Source organism: Carassius auratus, unplaced genomic scaffold, assembly GCF_003368295.1.
Source record: "Carassius auratus strain Wakin unplaced genomic scaffold, ASM336829v1 scaf_tig00027845, whole genome shotgun sequence".
NCBI classification, from domain to species: domain Eukaryota; kingdom Metazoa; phylum Chordata; class Actinopteri; order Cypriniformes; family Cyprinidae; genus Carassius; species Carassius auratus.
Genome location: NW_020525632.1, coordinates 109,228 through 134,248, shown reverse-complemented (window position 1 = coordinate 134,248; position 25,021 = coordinate 109,228). Strand labels below are relative to the sequence as shown.

Genomic DNA, 25,021 nt, shown 5'->3' with positions numbered 1-25,021 from the left:
TCTAGTCTCGGGCCGGCAGGAATTGTAGGTGGGGGGAGTGCACGTACAGTTCTCTCTCCACCTTCAATACCACGACTTAGGTGCCCTTGAGCAAGGCATCGAACCCCCAACTGCTCCCCGGGCGCCGCAGCATAAATGATGAACACTGCTCCGGGTGTGTGCTCACAGTGTGTGTGTGTGTGTGTGTGTTCACTGCTCTGTGTGTGTGCACTTCGGGTGGGTTAAATGCAGAGCATGAATTCTGAGTATGGGTCACCATACTTGGCTGAATGACACTTCCACAAATTCACCAATGATCTGAATGCAGACAGCTTATGCTGTTCTGTGTCAGCCGCGCCACAAGGATACGTTTTCTGTCTGTATTTATGTTTTAATTTGCTCAAAAACAGTGCATCAGTGCATCAGTGCTGACTCAGCGTACGCTGCCTGCGGTGATGTGGAGAGACACGAGGTGTAAGGGCACTTCAGGGTATTCTGCCATCTTCAGTGAGATTCCACACTGAAGGGAGTGGACACGTTGAGTTCAAAGGGCACAGGGAATAAGGGAACATCCATACATCCCTTCACAGGAAATGGAGAACTGTCTTCAGTCAGAACTAAGGGATTTTAAAGCCTCTGCAATGGAGGGCTTATAATAAATGTTGGTCTTATACAAATTTGAGTATTTATGAATGGTTATGGTGAACACTGTTACATTTCCATATTTTATTGTATGAAACTAAGTAAAACTGTCATTTTTAAATGTTTTTTTTTATTTGACTTTATTTACTTCAAGAGAGTTGTGTGTGGGAAAGAAACGAGATGAGACCACTACAATCTGTCAACAGTCTAAACATACATTTGGACTATAATTATGAGATATAATTGAAAATGCTTTATATTTAAATGATTCACATTTTATATTTACATTTGAAAAAAAATACAATATTTATTTAGGACTATGTTATAATAATCTGCGTGATCCCATCATTGCCTTTTTTGATGATGTTCCAAATGAGCAATTGTTGTCAGAGAAGTCCACTTCAACAGATATCTATAGAGGAGACTAATTGTTTTTTTATTTATTTATTTGTGTACAAAAAGTATTCTCGTCGCTTCATAATGTTAAGGTTGAATCACTGATGACGATGCTTTTCATCTTTTTCTGGTCCTTGAAAGTGTTATTTACTTGGCAGTTTATAACAAACCTCCCAGTTTTCATTCAAAATATATTAAATTGTGTTCCAAAGACGAATTAAACTTTTACATGTTTGGAACGACACGGGGGAAAGTGATTAATGACAACATTTTCATTTTGGGGTGGAGTATACCTTTAAAAAAATAAATAAAAATTGAACCAATCACGAGAAAAAATAAAATAAAAATAATAATCAAGCACCTCCTATTAAAACAATAAAAACATTTTTACAAGAAGCTAATGAATAAAAACAAAACGAACATAAAAAATCACGGGGGAGTGAATAAAATAAAATGAAATAAACTAAAATAAAATAAAATGCGGGGGGCAGTGGTTTGACCAGGAAGGACTTTTAGTTTGGAAAGCCGTCCGGTGGTCTCCATGTTGTGTTAGTTCCGGTTTGTTTACAGTTGAGGACTGGCCGAACTCGTCCGGATTTCAGAAAACACCGTCCTGTTTCCACAATGAGAGCTGTAGCCACATGGATCGACAAAGTTCATGACCGAGATAAGGTTGAACAGTGGTAAGCTGCATGATTTCCCAAAGATTAACGGCAGGGCAGTATGGATGTGCTTAGCAACCGTTGCTATGTAAACAATATAAGCGTCGATGAACCGACTTTAGAGTTAGGTGTAATTTCTGCCTGTTTCCTTCATAACACAACACTCAAACATCACCGGAGTTTCTCTTAGGGTTCAGGACTCTGGAGCAAACACTGAAATAATGTAACGCTCAGTGTTTCATCACTCATAGCCTCACTCTCTCTGTGTTTCAGCATCTATGATCTCGCCTTCAGACCGGACGGATCTCAGCTCATCGTCGCGGCTGGAAACCGAGTTCTGGTAACGGATCTGCACCTGCACACATCACACTAACTAGTGCACAGTGACCTAGGCGTCCAGGACAGACTTAATGTGCACACTGTGATGAGAAATTCACACGCAATGAATGAATCCCTATGATTTATACTATAATATATTTATTACGTTTCTTCGGATGAGGACGACTCTGCATTGGTTCAGTAATAGACCATAACCTATGATAACGTACAGACGCTTTTCTGACGTCACTCGTCGCCCGCGTGCTCTGTCGCTGTAGGAGTGTTTGGATTGAAGCCTCTGCACAGAATGATCAGTTTATTAGCATCTAGAACCGCCAGAGCGATGAGACACACAGCAGACACATCCTTTAAAGCAGACATCTGGCCACATCTCGGCTTTAATGAACACCTGTGTGTAAATCATGTCAGATTCGATGGACGATTATAATAATGTGATACAATATTTCAGTCTAGGTGGTTAAGAGCCATTTTAATGCCTTAAAACAAATTAATGACGACAACATAGTAAATAATAACGTTACATACATTTTCCATGGACCAAATCGGGCCAATACATTAATATGCAAGTAGTCTCTATCAAAACGTCAATCAAGTAATTTACCGATACCCTCGAAAAAACCCATGCATCATTTTCAGTGTCAGCAGTCAGAATTTAAATTCATAAAAGTGCCCAATATAAGTGACAGAAAAAATCAACGTAATTAGGTATTTCACACTTGTTTATGCACACATGACAGTCAAAACTGTCTCATTCACTGATAATCCAACAGTTAAAAGAGAAGAAGAACAATAATAATCTCCATCTGAATCCATGAGTTTATCACTGAGGTGTTTTTACAGAGGTCCACCGTCCGAATCGGCCTCAAGTCTTTCCTGAAGTTCATATCGTAGAACATTAAGTATCTTTGCTGTCAAAACTAACAAGTTCAGCAGCTTACAATGATATACTAATCTGGACTGTTTAATGTTTATATATATATTAAATCAGATATAGTGTAAATAGGTTTAGATGTAATGATTTGACTGTGCTGTAATGTCGGAGTTGCAGTGATATCAGAGGCTTCGTGTGTCATCTCTCCCTCAGCAGGTGTAAGTCACGTTTAGAGAGTTAAAACACTCTCCCACTCTTTACCATCAAACTTATATTTAGGCAATATGATGACTCACACAGTTCAGATGTGCTATCGTCTCTCATGAATGGTCAGGGGACGTCAGCATCAGCACCAGTTCTCTGAGATGCAGTGTGTCTGTGTTCATAACCTGATGACTGTCTGGGTGAAATACAGGCACACTTGGGCTTGTTTGTTAGCCAATTAGCCTATACAATTGATATCCTTGAAAACCGCCAAACTGACCCCAAACCAGCCCAAATTATGCCCACCCGCCCAAGCCGGTTGTGACCCGCACAATCGAATTCAAAACACCCAATCTGGCAACACTGGTCACACATAATGGAATCTGTGGGGGATAGTGATGGGCACATGACCCATGTGAAGCATTTCTCTGATTGTTTCGTGAAAAGATTCAAAGCTTCGAGTGTTTTGAGAACAGCAACATCTGGTGGTTAATAAAAAATGTAACTTCCAAAATATCATAAAAAAAAAAAAGAAAAAATATCATCAATAGCACCATTTTCAGGTACAGATATTGCATAATCAAATGTAAAATACTTCACTTAACACACACACACACACACACACATATATATATATATATCCTTGTTAAAGCTGTTATTCAAGAGCAGTGAGTTATTTCTCTGTCTTTTGTTCACATTAATGACACAGACCGACAGGTATAAGGCTTCTGCCTGGCACTTTAAGAGATTTTTTTCTCAATCGATTACAAATTGAAAATAAATATCTCCCATAAATGCTGTAAATATACAGAGACATAGAGCATCAGCTTGTATTATTAAATGTTAAAAATAATTAAATGTAATGCAGTTTTCATTATAATAACAATTATTTAATGACAGGTGAAAATATAATAAATATGTACTACAGTGCACATATTTAGCAAAATACTCCTTTCTTGTGGCTATTTTTCTCAACTGCCCTGCTATGGTTTTTAAACGGCTTTCTTGAGGTAAATGTAACGTGTGACATAACTGTTCTCCTGCTGTTTTGACTGATGACTGATTGATCGATATTATTTATGAGGCATATATACATTTCTGTAAGTTGTACTGTATCTTTAAACAGAAAGTAACAGATGATCGGTTTACTTGAACTGAGGCGCTAAAGCGATCTGTCACGTCACATTTTCTGACGCCAAAACGGTATTGTCTGAATTTTGTAATAAAATGGACAGAACCTGAGATCTGAGAATTGTAAATGTAATTTATATAGATCAGTGAGTGGTGGCGTATCAGCCTAACGTTACGTGTGTCATTACACTTCTGTCTCACCTCAGCAGTCAAGTCCTGCCCTGCTGACGTCTTCACTCAAGTCTTGTGCCTTCCAGCAAATAATGTATTCATCTTGACACATTTGGTGGCATCTGCCTCAAGTGCTTGCTCTCAACTTTCAGCCCCTCCTTTATGCTTAGATATCTTATTATTTAACATATTGAATTTCATTGCAGTTGTAAAGCGGTCGCGTTTCAAGGCTAGAACTTGATTCTGATTGGCCAGTGAGCAGTGAACACATGACGTGTGCTCATCACCGGTTAGACCTGTCAGTATCATGCGGCTCCATGAGAGAGACACAGAAGGCCGGAACTGGACTATACAACAATATACTTACGAATATATTTGCAATTAATAATGATAAAAACAAAATACATACTGCACCGTCCCGGCGAGACCGCGTCCCACTGGGATCTCCCGGTCGTCCCGATGGCCAGTACATGCCGGTCTACCACACATTCCACCGATTCAGGTTACATGCACATATAAAAGCCTAACAGTGTGTGTGTGTTTGTGAATTTCTGTCTTTGATACATTTATTTACCCATTAAACTGTGCAATTTAATACCGGTACGAACATCAATATGATCTAATAGAAGAATAATGTAGCTACACATATGAATTGCATATGACAAGTATTGAATTCGTCTGAAATCATTTGTATTCTTCATATTACTTGTAAGACTGGGTATCTGAAATGTAAATAAAGTCAGAATTAAAACTCACTGCTAAAGTAAGATCTGAGGGGTTGAACATTTCAACATGGAAAGTGAATCGTGCATGTGACTGGACAGAAAGTGAAGCTTCGTTTAGCATTGGTCACATGATATCTATGTTAACAACACAAGCGCTGAATCAAACGTCTCGATTCAGAAGTCACATCACGTCAGGTAGAGTTCAGATATCTGAATGCTTGTATTTATTGACAAAACTATAAATATGAAGTGAAAATTGAGGATGCAGTGCATGGTCAATCTATTGTGATGCATCGATTTATCGAACTGAACCGAATCGATGACATGATAATCATAAACAAACCGAACCGTGAGACCAGTGTAGGTTTACACCCCTAATATTGATTAGATTTGAACATTTAATTTGTCTCTTTATACATTTAAATCCAAGAACATTCACATGAGTTATGTTATAGTTAACTAAAACTATACCATAACTATAAATTAATTGTAACTTGAAATAAAATGGTTTAGGAGGATTAGGTAAGGACTGTATTTGTGCTGTCATAGGTGATTCTGTATCTGCACTGGTGTGTTAGTAAGAACACAGAAGTTAGGAGTTTACTGTGGATCAGGTTGAGTGGTAACAGTGAGTGGTCTGAAAATATCAAAGAATAATAAGAAATATTAGGTATACAGCAGATTAAATATCATTCACACCAGTGATGCGCGGGTTGATCCAAAATGAGCCAGTGCCTGCGGTTGCCTGTGGTTACAAGTCATCCAAAAATATTTTTAATGATATTTGGGTCGCGGTTGGTCGGGTCGTTTGAAATAAAAATGCCAATTAAACCTTTGTAATTAATATAGTACTAGACACATTTTTGAAATACATAGTCCTACACTTTATCGTCTGAATAACTGTTGAAGATGACGCAGGAGCTCAGTCTGCACGTAGAGATGGAGGAGCAAAGAAGACTGCGTGGGGAGCAACAGCGCTGTTTCTGGTAAAACATGATTGTGACGACTTCATTAAGTTTTGTTTTATAGAAAACTCTTTTTAAAAGATTTTTGTTTTTTATAAATTGTATCTTAATTTTGATCAATGTTTTATCAATCAGTTGCTCGTATTTATTAAATAAGAAGCACATCTATAGCCTAGCAGACAATGTAATAAGGCGCCGGCACGATCACTGGCATTGCATGTGAATTAAACTCAGCGTGTGCCTCACAGAATTGAGAAATATAGGCTATATATTACAGAAAGCTTGAAATATCTTCTTTTAAATGAAAATATTCAAACCAAAATAAACGGGCAACTGTTTGATGATGTCCTCCATATGAAATGTGCATTTCTCTCTGGCGTTCATGGCGAGTCTGCATCGTCAACTTCATCTTTGCAGCAACACAGAAAACACCAGAGTATTACTTAGGGCTGTGCAAAAAATCAAATGTGATTTTCATGCGCATCTCATCAGTAAAGACGCTCCTGTAATTAGAAGTGTGTCTCCAGCACGTGCGTTCAGATCAGGGTTGCCAGGTTTTCACAACAAATCCTGCCCAGTTGCTTCCCAAACTCGTCCAAAACTAGCCCTATCGCGTTTCCGGGAGGTTCCCCGATAAAAATTGCTTCCCGGGGTTAAAATATACATTTTTTGGAAGGTTGGCTTGGTAAAATCCGCATTTTAGGGGCTAAATATCACGTTATTGGTATGGGGTTGCTTGAACCGCAGACTTGGCAACACTGGTTCAGGTGGAGCGGCAGTTACTACACAGAGCCTTAGTCTACCGACAACTAACACAAAATCACTTTCAAAATCGACAAACATCGATTTTGTGTAGATTGTCAGTGAATAACTGCTCGGTGTAGTAAATGCCCACCGGTGTGGCCAAGTCTGAGGTTGTTTTTCATGTCCGCAGGTCAAAGCGACCCCAATAATCAGATAACGAACAATAGACTGACTCGTTCACGAGTGAAGAACCGTTTCTGTCAGACGCATCCGATTCGTGAACCGAGGAGCTGATGATACTGCGCATGTGTGATTCAGCGTGAAGCAGACCGACACACAGAGCGTCTGAACCGAACTGATTCTTCTGGTGATTGATTCTGAACTGATTCTGTGCTAGTGTTATGAGCGCGGGTAAACCAAAGGCTTGAATCAAGTGCAATCATCACCAATGACGTCATTACGTTGAGCGCAAAAGAACCGGTGAACCATTTTCTTCAACCAGTTTATTGAATCGAACTGTCCGAAAGAACTACTGGTGATCCGAACACTGATGCAACCGGTTCTTCACTCGTGAACGAGTCAGTGTTTTGTTCGTTATCTGGCTCGGTGTTCACCTTCAGTTCTCTCTTCACAGCAGTTCAGTCAGATACTGTTTGAGTAAATGCATTACTCCGGGATATTGGTTTGTTTGAACTCAGAGGGAGTGTCAGCCACATTAAACAAGTTAACAAGTCATTTGTGGATTAACGCGTATTAGAGATGTGAACCGTTTAAAACAATTCAGTTCGATTTGGTGAACTAAATTATTTGTTCGCGAACCGGATATCCAGACTGCTTTGTTTTGAACTCTCTCACACAGACACGGAAGAGAAGACAATGCTGAATAAAGTCGTCGTTTTTGCTATTTTTGGAAAAAAATGTATTTTTGATGCTTCAAAATATTCTAACTGAGCCTCTGATGTCACATGGACTACTTTGTCTCATGGGTTTGAAACAACATGAGGGTAAGTTATTAATTACATAAATTTGCTATCTGGGTGAACTAACCCTTTAAGCAATACATAAAGTAAAATACAAAAACAGAAGCTCAATAAAAACCATACAACACAATATATGGTCTTCACAGCTCCCACTACGTTACTGAAACACACGTAGAGATTGCCCACTGCTCACCACGCCGACTTCCAGCTGATCAGAAACCTCGGTCCAACAGCTGCCTCCACAGAGTCCCTTAACAGACGGTACGGGGAGAAAACTAAGATCAACACCCAGCAGATCACGCTATAAACCACACAGTAATCCACACAATTCACACAGAAATTCACACAGTCTGCCATGAGCTGTCCAGGGAAAAAGAACAACAACCACCCCAAGAGCACTTCACTGGCTCAATTTATACACCCTCATTCTCATCTCGTCAACCTCAAGATATGGGACACCTGCTGAACAGAGACAGAAAACACCAACAACACACACAGACCTCACGGCTCGTAACAACCACTAATAAAGGCAAAGGAGAGAGTAGTTATGTGTAGGAGAATTCACAGTTCGTCTCTAGCTGAGTACGAGGCACTGACTGGCGTCACTTAATAAACTGCACCTCTGAATTGTCGGCCTCTACCACGAACTGAGGAATTGGGTCACCAGAATCTATATGTCATCCAGGTCAACATATGAACTGATCAACCATGTCTCTCAGCACGTCATTGATTAGTGCTTGGAAGATCGCAGGAGCATTGGACAGCCCGAACGGTATGACCAAATATTCAAAGTGCCCCCTGGCGGTTTTAAAAGCGATCTTCATTCATCCCCCTCCATGATACGAACCATATGATAAGTGTTGCGGAGGTCCAACTTCATTAAAAGGAAGCTCTCCTCAACCGCTGAAGACATGTGATGTTATTCAGCCCCTTATAGTCAATGCAAGGCCGCAGGAAACCATCCTTCTTACCCATGAAGAAAAACCCCATGCACACAGGAAATGATCTTGGCTGCCAAAGAATCAGAAATATATCCATCAGTTTCCGATCCACCTCACGTCCCAGATGGATCACACACTCTCTTTAACTCCTCTGTGAAGGACTGGAGCGAGCCGCAGCAGGTGATTGGCTCTCCCACACCGCTCCGCTCCTGATAGCAGAGTGATCATCAACGCCACTTTAGATTGCTCCGTAGGAGAAGATTTGGGCTGAAGAGTGAAAAACAAAGTGGAGTGAAAAACAATGAGCACTTAGTAATAAAAGCTCAGCATAAATGTGGCTCACCTGCATACTGAGCATCGATGTGATGATCTGATCGTGCCGTGGAAGGGGAAACAGACAGTGGGGTAGGCACAGTGGGGGCACTGCGTTGATCTCCGTTCTTAAACGTTGGAGCTGGGCAGTAACCTCCGACACCTGTGTCCCCAAGACCTGCACCGCACGACCCGTAGCCAATATCTGTTCATCCTGTTGAACCATACGAACATTGTTATTAGCAATGACGTTTCTCCACTCACCACTTGCTGAATCCATTCTTGGTCAGATCGTTATGTCAGGACTGATAACTCGAGATTCAATTGCAATTGAAAAATCCCTTTGAGCAGATGGGCAGATCTCCTAACGCAATCCAACAAGGAACACACTGATAGATAAACAGCCACTCCAAACTAAGTGACTGGAACCCAGGAAAATAAGGTGAAACTGCAAGGAACACAGCGTAAGCACCAGAACAATCTGACAACTGAACGAACAAACACAGACAATGATATAGCAGCGCTGACGAACCACAGCTCGTGAGTTGCTCAGAAACACAAATGAAGAGAGAAGAATGAAGTTCACTTGTCCCTGAGTTTAAGATGCTAATTTAGTTATCTTTGTTCACCATGATACAAGCTCACTCTCGTTCTTCTGTCCGACCGGAGGAAGTGCTGGGAAACAATTCAAGGGGATGGTGTGGTCAATGTCCTTTCCTGGGGAGGTCTTATTAAATTAATTATTACTGTATAAGCTTTTAATTTCCCCTGTTGGGCATAAAAAATTGAGGAATTTTGGTCAATAATGATAATTTAGCTAAATGTGTTTTTGTGCTGAAACCTTGCCTGGTTTAGGCCTGTCATGGATAAATAATGATGATAGTAAAACCACCAGTAGATGGCAGCAAGTCCCTGTTTGGTTAATTGATTTATTGAATCATTCAAATCAAATGATTTGTTCAAAACGGCTGATTCAATTAGAAACTAAACAAGCCTGAGTCCCAATGTGCAAACTATCCCACTATAAATTGTATGTGATATTAGTAATTTTCAATACCTTTTATGCAGATATGGAGGATAGTCCACACCGGGACGCAGGGAAAGTGTTGAATCACTGAATCACTGGCTCACTCCATTCATTCAGAACCTGATTCATTCAAGGAACCAAACACCTTGTTGCTGTGCACTGTTGTATAAAATTGATAGCACATTTCTGCTCGCGCATGTACTGATATAAAAAAAAAAAAAAAACATTGCTTGTGCAATGAATATAAAAACAAAAACTCATACATGGGTACTTTTTCTTTAATTGCTTGAAATGCTATAATGTTATTTTAACGGTATTTTAACAGACTTCATCGCGCAGTGAATGCTTTTGAACACAAGACGTGTTTTTGTTTGGTTTTTGCAAAGTGGATGACTCTAATATCATGTCTCCTATAGTCTCTCAATCCGTCACAGTTACACATACAGCACAATAACATAACGTCAGGGGAATCTTTCAGTTCTGATAAAAGAAAAATCATAACTTTTCTGTTGTCTTTTTAAAGAAATTCAAAAGTTGTGCTAGAATCCTTTTGTGTGAAAAATGACTAAAGCGTGCTTCCACTTGTGCACAGCCTGTTCCAGAGCTGAGATCTGATTGGCCGATTGCTGTTATTAGTGAATTATCTTTAGGGTTAGGGTTAGACCCCCTCTCCCTCCCACGGTCCTCGCTATCGTCCTAACAGCGCTATATTTATCCTTTTCATTTTATTTATTTATTTCTTGCCTTATGGGTCAATTAAGGTGGTTTTGATCAGATCATGACGACTGCCGTGTGTGTGTGTGTGTGTGTGTGTGCAGGTGTACGACACCGCTGATGGCACACTGATTCAGCCGCTGAAAGGACACAAAGACACGGTGTATTGTGTGGCTTACGCTAAAGATGGTAATTATATCACACCTGTGTGTGTTTGTGATTGCTTCTGGAGAACTGTGATGCATCTTGTGTGTTCCTCCTCTCTCTCCTGCAGGGAAACGCTTCGCATCCGGTTCAGCAGATAAAAGCATCATCATCTGGACCTCCAAACTGGAGGGCATCCTCAAATACACGTGGGCTTCCTGTGTTTGTAGTACTCATACAGTTATAATATCTTAGTGTTTGATTTAGTCCACCTCCCATCATGCCGTGCTGCTATCCATCATTGAGATCTGTGTTTGTGTGTGTTGTGTTTCATCTCTTTTAGTCACAATGATTCAATCCAGTGTGTGGCATACAACCCCGTCACACACCAGCTGGCCTCGTGCTCCTCAGGAGACTTCGGTGAGTGTGTGTGTGTGTGTGTGTGTGTGTGTGTGCACAGCTACAGAGACCAGAGGATGTTTCCTCCACAGAGACGCTGAAGACCTCAGTGTGTGTGACTGACAGCTGCTAAAGAAAGGCACTGATGAGTTATTCAGATTATGAAGAGAACAGTGTGTTCAGAAAGTATATCTGAATCCTTGTTGACTGTAATATGAGTGATAGTCTCTGTGAGGAGTATAGATTTGAAGACTATAGTGCATTACACATGGTCTTTGATGACAAGAAGGAAATTAACAAAATCAATTCTGCTGTGCTCTCATGTTCTCCCACAATATCTAAGAACAATCACAACTAATCATATTATATAAGAATACAGCTTTTGTGTGTGTGTGTGTGTATATTTATTTATTTATTTTTTTATTTTTGTGCTTCACGTTCTCATAATTTCCTGACTGAGAGTCAATGTGGAAGCCATCTTGAATAAAGTGCACTGCTGCTGTACAGAATGAATAAGACTGAACTTTGATATAATGGTGTCACCCGTCTAGTGGTCATCTTTGAGTGCCTGTAGTGCTCTCTTCTGATGGTTTGGCTCTGGTGTTTTCTGTGATCCACTCACCGCATGAGTCTGAACAATCTTAATTCATTTGACTCAGTCTGTAAGAGGTTTCAGTGACCTGATCACAACCGGTTTCAGACCTGTTCAGCAGGTGCAACATCAGAAACACATCTTAATAACCGGTGATAACAGGACACTGTAATAGTTCACCTAAAAATATTGACATTTACTAAAAACATGCACTCTCAGGCCATCGTCCCAGATAGTCTATAATCCATAATCACACTTCCTCCAGTGAAACATCTCCTGTTGTCTCTCTCATAAGTGTTTAGATCTGTTTAAACACTGCTTGATCTGTGCAGATTTCTCTCCTGATTCAGACCAGAACACTGTTTCACTGGAGGAAGTGTCAGCTTTGATGAGACTGATAATACATGAATGTCCTGGTGTTGTCTGATGAGAGAGGCTCAGCAGTGTTCTGTTCAGCTGCAGTTTAACACACTTCTCTGACAGGTTTGCTGTGTGTTGCAGGTCTGTGGTCTCCAGAGCAGAAGTCTGTCTCCAAACATAAAGTCAGCAGTAAGATCACATGCTGTGGGTGAGTGGAGGAGGTTTATCACAGTGTACTGTAGTAGCTGTGTGGTGTGTGATGGTGTTGGCTGGTGATCTCAGGTGGACTAATGACGGTCAGTACTTGGCTCTGGGAATGATGAACGGAGTGGTGAGCATCAGAAACAAGAGCGGAGAGGAGAAGGTGAAGATTGAGCGTCCGGGGGGCTCCTCATCACCCATCTGGTCCATTGCCTGGAACCCATCGAAGTAAGATGAGCTCATAACATCGTCACCCACTGTATGATGTGAGCTGTGATTATTCAGATATCAGAGCTTCCCGCACAGGTGTATACTGAGAAACATTATTTTTGTCCTCTTAAACTTTTTTTAACCATCCGGAAATAATGAAACCTTCTGCGATTGATGAACTAGTGGAAAACCTAGGCTCGCCCTCCACGTTTGAGATTTGCTCTTTCCCCCACTGATAATGGCACGTGTACTGCAGAGACTGAGAGAGACTGACAGACATATCATGCATTAAACCAACTCTACTGTACCGGAGTGAACTTTGGGGAACAGTGATACATTTAAAAAATTGGGATAAAACTTTGAAAAACTACAACTAAAACGTTTAAGGGGTCCATAGAGGTCTGTGACGAACACGGCTCTCCTCGGAGTAGCTGCGAGCGCGGTGTCTTCTTCTGTGTTCCTGTGGCTCAGTGGTAGAGCATTGCGTTAGCAGCACAGGGTTGTGGGTTCGATTCCCAGGGAACACATGTTAAAAAAGTTAGCCGGAATGGAATGTAATCTGCTAAATGCATACATTTAACTTAAATGTAATTTTTCTTGTATGACAGTGTCAGCATTAAGACACGATACTGCCACCTGGGCGCTCCACCAGGTACTGGCGCTGGAGTATTGACATGTGGGGTTATCATAAGAGAACTGTTCATGTGAAATATTGCAGTTTCACAAATACCAGTATATCCTCACACAATAAATTACCACAATATCGATAATTGTTGCTTTGAATATCACGGTTAACATCACTTTATTATACTGGTATATCGTGACACCCCTATTATGAATTTACAGTACATATATATTTTTCATATTTATTGTTTATTTTTCTTTATAATGAAGTAGTCTGTATTTAGTATATTGTGAAAGAATTATTATACACACACACACACACACACACACACATATATATCAATACTACATAAAAAAAAAAAAAAAAAAAAAAAAAAACTCTGTATCAGCTCGGCATCAACCAATACTGAAAAAGGTGATCAGACCATCCTTAATTATTAAAACATACGCTAATGATTTGGCAACATTGTGTTACACAGTCATACTAATAAAGCTTTATTGAATATGAATTGTATTTGACAGACAGACAGACAGACAGACTGACGAAGAACACAGACAGACGTTGCTCTCTGGCATTGTGTCTGTGTATGAAGCTTATCCTCAGACAGCAGGAACAGCTGAAGCTGGTTGAGGTGCTGCTGTTAGTGTAAGTGATGGATGAGGATGGAGCTTCTCTGGAGGAAGCAGCAGCAGATGATTTCAGAGAAAGCACACAGGACAGGACAGGACAGGACAGGACTGATGGTCTTCAGTGAAAGCATGTGTCACACTGGGCTGTGTGTGTGTGTGTGTGTTTCAGGGATGAACACAACGATATCTTGGCCGTGGCTGATTGGGGACAGAGGCTGTCTTTCTACCAGCTCAGTGGGAAACAGGTAAGTGTGTGAAAGTGAAAGAGTGAGAGTGAAGTAACATGGTGACTAGGGATGGAATGGTTCAGTTGGTATCACTGTTTTAGAGTCACGGTCTCGGTACGGTTCGGTATGTGCTATGTTCATGGAAAAACTATACTAAAAAACAACAACAGCACACATATAATATGCTAAAGATAAAAAAAACATAATTTTCAGTTTATTTTATTTCACCACCCGGGTAATGACAGAATATATTCCAGCATACAGCATTCACATTGAACAAGAGTACACACTCACACACACACACACACACACACACACAGACACACACACACACACACACAGACACAATCACTCTCTCTCTCTCTCACACACACACACACACACACACACACACACACGCTCACGCACACACACATACACACACACTCACACACACACACGCACACCCACACACACACACGCTCACGCACACACACACACACACACACACACACACTCACACACACACGCACTCACGCACACGCACACACACACACACACACACTGCGGCGCCCGGGGAGCAGTTGGGGTCCGGTGCCTTGCTCGAGGACACTTCAGTCGTGGGAGAGAGAGCAATCTCTACAATCTCTGCTGGTATAAGACTCGAACCCACAACCACGACTTGTTGTTGTTGTTGTTACATTGTGATAATAGAAATGGATCATGTCAAATTCATGCAACAAGAGATTTAGACATTTACAGAACACTGAGAAATACTCAAAAGCTGTGGTAAAGACTCCAAGATGCTTCACGAAACCTTCTTGCAAAGCTTCAGTACTGTGAGTTTTAGGCACGTGTAAAAATGCTGTAAAGTGAGGATGCTGTCAAAAATAGTGTAAATAAATAGATTTTATTTATAAGTAAACTTCAATGAACTGAATTGTTTAAAGCAGCTTTTGCCCTCGGTGCACTTGAACAGAGTTGTGACTTGGTGAACAAGAAGGTATATAGAATGAGTGTATGTAGGGCAGATGCTGTTCTTTAGCAGCGCTGTGGTGAGTACTTCAGCCCGAGGGTAAGCACAGGACACACTTACTGTACTATCAGAGAGAGACAGACATGCATTCACAGATCCACTCAGCTCCATAGCTGTAAAGTTATGTTGGGTACACACTAAAAGATTTTTTACATCTTATGAGATTTTCAAAATGTGATATACCACAAAATCCTAGATTGAACTGTCTCGCTCCTATAGTGTGTGGTGTGCCATGATGTGACATAGACAGCACACCACACACACCCAGAGTCCCGACTGAACACAGGAAACCTCACAAAATCTCGTGAGACTTCAGAAAAAGCAGGGCGGACAATATGCAGGAAGAAGTTGCAATGGTAGTGTTTGGAATGATTTTATACACAACACGTTGTAGAGTATAAACATTCATCATCAAGCTGATCCCCCATCTCTGCTGTCCACATCAGTTTCTCTTTGTGCTGCGTCATGACTGCTTCCGTCTTCCATCATCTCACCTTCTGATTGGATATTGTTTCGTTTCACGTGATCATCTCCAGAGCGTGTGTGTTTGTCCTCGGGGATCCCCCACACATCAGGATTTCTGATTGTAAATATTAAACGTTGAATATTTGCAATTCGTGATTGGGGCGGCTCCGACGTTCTTCTGATCAGGTTCGGACACACTTAACACACCTCACACCAAGAGAACATCTGATGAGATCATCTGTAGAGCCATCAAGATAATAGGGACATAGCTAGGATTGTTGGAAGGGGGGAAATCAGCCCCAAATCAGCCCGATTATCTTTTGGTGTGTACCCAGCATTAGTGTGACATACTCTTCCTGTTTAACTTCTGCTATCTGTTTCAGTAGGATGTTCAGGAAAAAGTATGGCTTAATTTAATCCAGAGGGAACTGAATGAATGACGTTACATACTCTCATTCAGCACTTTTATCCAAAGCTGCTCTGTGGTTTGTCCTGAGGAGGCAGTGAGAAGTGCTTGAGTAGCAGGAGTACGTGTGAAGTTCAGGTTCAGAGCTTGTAATCATCATCATCTGGCACAGAGTCAGAATTCACCGTTGTTTACTCCTGCATATGACCCCTGTGGGGCTCCGTAGCTGTAGGCTTTGGGCTGCTTCGAAAAAAACGTTTCATGCTCCGAGATCATTTCAAAATGCACATCTGCCTCCTAAAGCCATCATGCTTTTAACTTTTTAACAACTTTAAATGGCAGCTTAACCAAATGTCAAATGTCTTCAAGAAGAGAGTTCCCATAAATGCTTATTAGCATACATATTGTTAACATATTGAATATTCTTCATGACCTTATTCTACATCCCTAATCCTACCCAACACCTAAACTTAACAAGTACATTATTAAGCAGCAATTGGGAGTTTATGAAGTAATAATTAATAGTTAATTAACAGTGAGAATTGTGACCCTTTGGCTTTATGCTGTACACATAGTTTTGCAGATCTGCTTCACATGTCCTGTCAGAGCTGAGCCTAAAGCTAAGGCACTGTCATTCAGTTCAGTGGCACTTCAGGTGACCCGAGTTTAAGTCCCGACTCGTGGATTATCACATCGTTTTATGTGATCCCCCACTATTTCAGATGATGACTGGACCTGAGCTGCTGTCTCAGAAAACATGACCTTTTAAGTGCTCCTTAATCAGAGTAATATATAAAATAATAAAGTATAGTTTGTGTTTCTAATGACCTCAGAAGGTTAGAATAGCATGTAAGATTTGCTGTTAGATGAGAGTAGTTCAGCATGTTAATGTGATGCATTGAAGAAAACACTAAAATAGCCAGGGTATATTTCCCATGCTGACGTGAGTTTTGTCTTCTGCAGATTGGGAAGGACCGGCAGCTGAACTTTGACCCGTGCTGCGTCAGCTTCTTCTCTAAGGGCGAGTACATCGTGATGGGCGGCTCAGACAAGCAGGCCTCACTCTACACTAAAGACGGGGTTCGGCTGGGCACCATCGGGGAACAGAGCTCCTGGGTTTGGACCTGCCGAGTCAAACCAGACTCCAACTATGTGGTCAGACATCTCTCCAGTTATTATAGGATTATTCATTCATGAGGGTTAGATGTGCTCCGAGTCAGTGAATCTCACAAATATATTTCTGAATCACATATAATCAAATGAAATTACACAGCATTGCTTTTACTTATTATTGGGCAATTTATAAATAACTGTAACAAAAAAATGTTTCCCATTGCCCGACTGGAGAAACCAGCCAGACCAGCATATGTTGTGTTTTGGTGCTGGTATGCTTGCTGTATGCTTTTATTAAATGCATCCCATGCTGGTCACACCAGCAGCAACATTGGATGCTGGTTACACACATTGGAAACTATGCTGGTCTACAGTAATAAATGTTAAGGATGGGAGTCTGTTCACCAGGGTGGAATGCTGGACAACTACAATGAATTGTGTTATGATGAAAATCATGAAAATAACAAGTAAACATTAATACATTAATACAATAATATCAATTATTTAACAAAAAACAACACTCATCTGGATCGACAAGCAAATTACAATAAAACACATTAGCAACAATAAGCCTTTCGCCGGCCCCTCCCCCAGAACGACCATTGCCCAATCACACATCATAGCAACCGTTACTATGTGAGCAGCTCCAACAAACATTGACTCCAAGCAAGATGGTGAAGCGGTGCGCCCGCGGCGTTTGTAAATCGGACATTAGATACCCCGAGAGATTGTCTGGAGGAGTTGTGTTCTTCCCATTCCCAGAGCCGAAAACACAACGTGAGCGGTGCCTACAATGGATAAAACAGTGTGGACGGCCCCACTCCCAGTTAAATGCGTCGAACATTACAGATAATAAAATAAAATGGATATCTGAATGCCTTATATTTTATTTTATGTATTTCATTTTATTATTTTATCTGTTATGCACCTTTTAAGCCAAAGCAATTTTCTATTTGTGAATTCTGTTCATCAACAATGGAAATAAAACATTCTGATCCTGATTCTCAAAACAACAGAGAAATGTTAGTTAGCTTTGAATGGCTTTGACACACATGTAGGTTTAGCTAGCTAACATATCCTTGTATTTGAACAAAATTGCTACTCGCAATAGACAATAATAGACCATAACATATGAAAGAGAATGACCAGCATGACTGGTCCACACGGTGGTGCTGGTTGCATTTGAGGTACAGGTCATGGGGTTTCTCAGATTTCGCTTGAGACCGGTAAGCATTAGCCTCGATAGTAGTCGTGTCTCCTTCATTGCATATTTTTATATTTTTAATGTATCCCTCCACTGCATACTGTAACCCCTTTTGCCTCGATCTGGAGGATATCGCGGAGGTATTGCTCCAAAAAGGTCACTGACACGCACTGGTATACCTCTTCCCGACATGGCAATATGTCTCGCTGGTCGTGTTTGACCATTTGTTTGTCGGAGGTAGCAACAGTAACTAAGGTGGGCGGGGCTCGGCAAAGGGCTAATTGATCTTAATTAAGTGCTCACTATGGGGTTCCATTTGTGCCAAAAATGCGTTTTGACGGAACGAGAGCACAGAACGAGAGGACGGAACGAGGGGACAGAACGAGAGGACGGAACGAGAGGACAGAACGAGGGGACAGAACGAGAGGACGGAACGAGGGGAAGGAACGAGAGGACGGAACGAGAGGACAGAAAGAGAGGACAGAACGAGAGGACTTAACGAGAGGACCGAACTAGAGCACAGAATGAGGGGACAGAACGAGAGCATGGAACGAGGGGACAGAACGAGAGGACCGAACAAGAGCATGGAACGAGAGGACAGACGAGACGACAGAACGAGAGGACGGAACGAGAGCACAGAACGAGAGCACAGAACGAGGGGACAGAACGAGAGCACAGAACGAGAGGACGGAATGAGGGGAAGGAACGAGAGGACGGAACGAGAGGACAGAAAGAGAGGACAGAATGAGGGGACAGAACGAGAGCACAGAACGAGAGGACTGAACGAGAGGACAGAATGAGAGGACCGAACAAGAGCATGGAACGAGAGGACAGAACGAGAGGATGGAACGAGAGCACAGAACGAGAGGACGGAACGAGGGGACGGAACGAGAGGAAGGAACGAGAGGACAGAACGAGAGGACAGAACGAGACAACATAACGAGGGGATAGAACGAGACGACAAAACGAGGGGACAGAACGAGACGACAGAACCAAAGGACAGAACGAGACGACAGAACGAGAGCACAGAACCAGAGGACAGAACGAGACGTCAGAACGAAAGAACCGAACGAGAGGACAGAACGAGAGCATGGAACGAGAGGACAGAACGAGAACACGGAACCAGAGGACAGAACGAGACGACAGAACGAAAGAACCGAACGAGGGGACAGAATGAGAGGACAGAACGAGACGACAGAACGAAAGAACCGAACGAGGGGACAGAATGAGAGGACAGAACGAGACGACAGAGTGAAAGAACCGAACGAGAGGACAGAACGAGAGCACGGAACGAGAGCACAGAGCGAGGAGACAGAACGAGAGGACGGAACGAGAGCACAGAACGAGAGGACGGAACGAGACAACGGAACGAGAGCACAGAACGAGGGGACGGAACGAGAGCACAGAACGAGAGGACGGAACGAGAGGACGGAACGAGAGGACGGAACGAGGGGACAGAACGAGAGGACGGAACGAGAGGACAGAGCGAGGGGACAGAATGAGGGGACAGAACGAGAGCATGGAACGAGAGGACAGAATGACAGGACGAAACGAGAGCACGGAATGAGAGGACAGAACCAGAGAACAGAACGAGAGGACAGAATGAGGGGACAGAACGAGAGCACAGAACGAGAGGACCGAATGAGGGGACAGAACGAGACGACAGAATGAGAGAACAGAACGAGAGGAAAGAACGAAAGGACAGAACGAGAGCACAGAACCAAAGGACAGAACGAGACGACAGAACGAGAGCACGGAACGAGAGGACAGAACGAGAGCACAGAGCGAGGGGACATAATGAGGGGACGGAACGAGAGCACGGAACGAGAGGACAGAATGACAGGACGAAACGAGAGCACGGAATGAGAGGACAGAACCAGAGAACAGAACGAGAGGACAGAATGAGGGGACAGAACGAGAGCATGGAACGAGAGGACAGAATGAGAGGACAGAACGAGACGACAGAACGAGAGGAAAGAGCGAGAGGACAGAACGAGAGCACAGAACCAGAGGACCGAACGAGAGAACCGAACGAGAGGACAGAACGAGAGCACGGAACGAGAGGACAGAACGAGAGCACGGAACGAGAGGACAGAACCAGAGCACAGAGTGAGGGGACATAATGAGGGGACGGAACGAGAGCACGGAACGAGAGGACAGAATGACGGGACGGAACAAGAGCACGAAATGAGAGGACAGAACGAGACGACAGAACGAGAGGAAAGAGCGAGAGGACAGAATGAGAGCACAGAACCAGAGGACAGAACGAGACGACAGAATGAGAGAACCGAACGAGAGCACGGAACGAGATGACAGAACGAGAGGACAGAACGAGAGCACAGAGCGAGGGGACATAATGAGGGGACGGAACGAGAGCACGGAACGAGAGGACAGAATGACAGGACGAAACGAGAGCACGGAATGAAAGGACAGAACCAGAGAACAGAACAAGAGGACAGAATGAGGGGACAGAACGAGAGCATGGAACGAGAGGACAGAACGAGACGACAGAACGAGAGGAAAGAGCAAGAGGACAGAACGAGAGCACAGAACCAGAGGACCGAACGAGAGAACCGAACGAGAGGACAGAACGAGAGCACGGAACGAGAGGACAGAACGAGAGCACGGAACGAGAGGACAGAACCAGAGCACAGAGTGAGGGGACATAATGAGGGGACGGAACGAGAGCACGGAACGAGAGGACAGAATGACGGGACGGAACAAGAGCACGGAATGAGAGGACAGAACGAGACGACAGAACGAGAGGAAAGAGCGAGAGGACAGAATGAGAGCACAGAACCAGAGGACAGAACGAGACGACAGAATGAGAGAACCGAACGAGAGCACGGAACGAGATGACAGAACGAGAGGACAGAACGAGAGCACAGAGCGAGGGGACATAATGAGGGGACGGAACGAGAGCACGGAACGAGAGGACAGAATGACAGGACGAAACGAGAGCACGGAATGAAAGGACAGAACCAGAGAACAGAACAAGAGGACAGAATGAGGGGACAGAACGAGAGCATGGAACGAGAGGACAGAATGAGAGGACAGAACGAGACGACAGAACGAGACGACAGAACGAGAGGAAAGAGCGAGAGGACAGAACGAGAGCACAGAACCAGAGGACTGAACAAGAGAACCAAACGTGAGGACAGAACGAGAGGACAGAACGAGAGCACGGAACGAAAGGACAGAACGAGAGCACGGAACGAGAGGACAGAACCAGAGCACAGAGTGAGGGGACATAATGAGGGGACGGAACGAGAGCATGGAACAAGAGGACAGAATGACGGGACGGAACAAGAGCACGGAATGAGAGGACAGAACGAGACGACAGAACGAGAGGAAAGAGCGAGAGCATGGAACGAGAGGACAGAACGAGAGGACCGAACGAGACGACAGAACGAGAGCACATAACGAGGGGACGGAACGAGAGCACGGAATGAGAGGACGGAACAAGACGACAGAACGAGAGGACGGAATGAGACGACAGAATGAGAGCACAGAACGAGAGACGGAACGAGATGACAGAACGAGAGGACAGAATGAGGGGACATAATGATGGGACGGAACGAGAGCACAGAACGAGAGGACAGAGTGACGGGACGGAACGAGAGCACGGAATGAGAGGACAGAACGAGACGACAGAACGAGAGGAAAGAGCGAGAGCATGGAACGAGAGGACAGAACGAGAGGACCGAACGAGACGACAGAACGAGAGCACATAACGAGGGGACGGAATGAGAGCACGGAATGAGAGGACGGAACAAGACGACAGAACGAGAGGACGGAATGAGACGACAGAATGAGAGCACAGAACGAGAGACGGAACGAGATGACAGAACGAGAGGACAGAATGAGGGGACATAATGATGGGACGGAACGAGAGCACAGAACGAGAGGACAGAGTGACGGGACGGAACGAGAGCACGGAATGAGAGGACAGAACCAGAGCACAGAATGAGGGGACAGAACGAGAGCATGGAACGAGAGGACCGAACGAGAGGACCGAACGAGACGACAGAACGAGAGCACATAACGAGGGGACGGAACGAGAGCACGGAATGAGAGGACGGAACAAGACGACAGAACAAGAGGACGGAATGAGACGACAGAATGAGAGCACAGAACGATAGCACAGAACGAGAGACGGAACGAGATGACAGAACGAGGGGACAGAATGACGGGACGGAACGAGAGCACGGAATGAGAGGACAGAACCAGAGCACAGAACGAGAGGACAGAATGAGGGGACAGAACGAGGGGACAGAACGAGATGACAGAACGAGACGACAGAACGAGAGCACGGAACGAAAGCACAGAACGAGACGACGGAACGAGAGCACGGAACGAGAGCACAGAACGAGACGACAGTTAAGATGATACTGAGGATGACAGAACAAACGACGGAACGAGAGCACAGAACGAGAGGACGGAACGAGACAACGGAACGAGAGCACAGAACGAGGGGACGGAACGAGAGGACGGAACGAGAGGACGGAACGAGAGGACAGAACGAGAGCACTTAACAAGGGGACAGAACGAGAGCACAGAACGAGAGGACCGAATGAGGGGACAGAACGAGACGACAGAATGAGAGAACAGAACGAGAGGAAAGAACGAGAGGACAGAACGAGAGCACAGAACCAAAGGACAGAACGAGACGACAGAACGAGAGCACGGAACGAGAGGACAGAACGAGAGCACAGAGCGAGGGGACATAATGAGGGGACGGAACGAGAGCACGGAACGAGAGGACAGAATGACAGGACGAAACGAGAGCACGGAATGAGAGGACAGAACCAGAGAACAGAACGAGAGGACAGAATGAGGGGACAGAACGAGAGCATGGAACGAGAGGACAGAATGAGAGGACAGAACGAGACGACAGAACGAGAGGAAAGAGCGAGAGGACAGAACGAGAGCACAGAACCAGAGGACCGAACGAGAGAACCGAACGAGAGGACAGAACGAGAGCACGGAACGAGAGGACAGAACGAGAGCACGGAACGAGAGGACAGAACCAGAGCACAGAGTGAGGGGACATAATGAGGGGACGGAACGAGAGCACGGAACGAGAGGACAGAATGACGGGACGGAACAAGAGCACGGAATGAGAGGACAGAACGAGACGACAGAACGAGAGGAAAGAGCGAGAGGACAGAATGAGAGCACAGAACCAGAGGACAGAACGAGACGACAGAATGAGAGAACCGAACGAGATGACAGAATGAGAGCACAGAACGAGAGGACAGAATGACGGGACGGAACGAGAGCACGGAATGAGAGGACAGAACCAGAGCACAGAACGAGAGGACAGAATGAGGGGACAGAACGAGGGGACAGAACGAGATAACAGAACGAGACGACAGAACGAGAGCACGGAACGAAAGCACAGAACGAGACGACGGAACGAGACGACGGAACGAGAGCACGGAACGAGAGCACAGAACGAGACGACAGTTAAGATGATACTGAGGATGACAGAACAAATTGATATAAACAAAGAACATACACATCAACATTTAGTCATTTACCTGAAAAAGTAGTCAACTGTTAGACGGAACGAGAGCACGGAACAAGAGCACAGAACGAGAGGACCGAACGAGACGACAGAACGAGGGGACGGAACGAGAGGACGGAACGAGAGGATGGAACGAGAGGACAGAACGAGAGGACGGAACGAGAGGACAGAAAGAGAGGACAGAATGAGGGGACAGAACGAGAGCACAGAACGAGACGACAGAATGAGAGCACGGAACGAAAGCACAGAACGAGACGACGGAACGAGAGCACGGAACGAGAGCACAGAACGAGACGACAGTTAAGATGATACTGAGGATGACAGAACAAATTCATATAAACAAAGAACATACACATCAACATTTAGTCATTTACCTGAAAAAGTAGTCAACTGTTATCAGATTACTGTTGACGAGTACAAATGTGTAGTACAAAGAATTTTTGGCACAAATTGAACACACATTTTAAAGGTTTTTTTTTTTTTTAATGTCCATTATTTTTTCTGTGATGAACCGTCCGGCCTTTACCCATCTGGCCTGCAACTCCTTCTCCTCCACATTGTTTTTGTCAAGCCACTCCTTGAAGCAGACTGAAAAGAAATGAACAGATAGATATTGAAGTTTGTGTTGCACCAGAGCAAATAAAATGTATTACTGTGTAACCCAGTACTTGGCACCCCACAAAGACCTTGTGGCTTACTGCTACCTTTTAATGTCTGAAGTTTCTGGGGGATTTTGGTTGTGGGGCATTCCTTCCCTGTGAGACTTCTTTCCCCAGAGTCTTAGTGCCCCAGATTGCCACTGCCAACTCCTTCATAAATAGGAAAATCTCCTGTGCTGTTTGAATCCTTGACCAGGCCTCTCTGTGTACTCGAACATCTCCCCCCAAGTGTATCTGACAAAATTAAAAACAAAAATAATCTAGGAATTAGATTGTACAAATGCATACAAAATGTATTAAAAACTTTAAGTGTACTGCAGTTGGGGGTTCTTATATTAATCCATGCACACAGATGACGACCCTTACAAAAATGTTTATTCAGATGTTCCATTAGTATACTTCTTTTAAACTAAAAATAAGAAAGTATACTTTCAGTCTA

General features: G+C 43.6%; 2 protein-coding genes across 3 annotated transcripts in view; both read left to right on the top strand.

Annotated features, from left to right (window-relative positions):
• Positions 1-1,540: 1,540 nt before the first annotated feature.
• The window catches only part of ift122 (intraflagellar transport 122 homolog (Chlamydomonas)), a 103,508-nt gene continuing 80,027 nt past the window's right edge, over positions 1,541-25,021 (top strand). For both annotated transcript variants that reach the window (XM_026251627.1, XM_026251626.1), the window contains exons 1-9: positions 1,541-1,700; positions 1,953-2,019; positions 10,908-10,992; positions 11,078-11,156; positions 11,291-11,367; positions 12,440-12,506; positions 12,581-12,727; positions 14,133-14,208; positions 17,040-17,231. In XM_026251627.1, coding sequence (XP_026107412.1) covers positions 1,642-1,700; positions 1,953-2,019; positions 10,908-10,992; positions 11,078-11,156; positions 11,291-11,367; positions 12,440-12,506; positions 12,581-12,727; positions 14,133-14,208; positions 17,040-17,231 — 849 coding nt within the window. In that variant the 5' untranslated portion in view covers positions 1,541-1,641. The remainder of the gene's footprint in view (positions 1,701-1,952; positions 2,020-10,907; positions 10,993-11,077; positions 11,157-11,290; positions 11,368-12,439; positions 12,507-12,580; positions 12,728-14,132; positions 14,209-17,039; positions 17,232-25,021) is intronic.
• LOC113079378 (protein enabled homolog) lies at positions 19,249-20,086 on the top strand. The gene has a single exon (XM_026251631.1). The coding sequence runs from the start codon at positions 19,567-19,569 to the stop codon at positions 20,062-20,064; it is 498 nt and encodes a 165-aa protein (XP_026107416.1). The 5' UTR covers positions 19,249-19,566; the 3' UTR covers positions 20,065-20,086.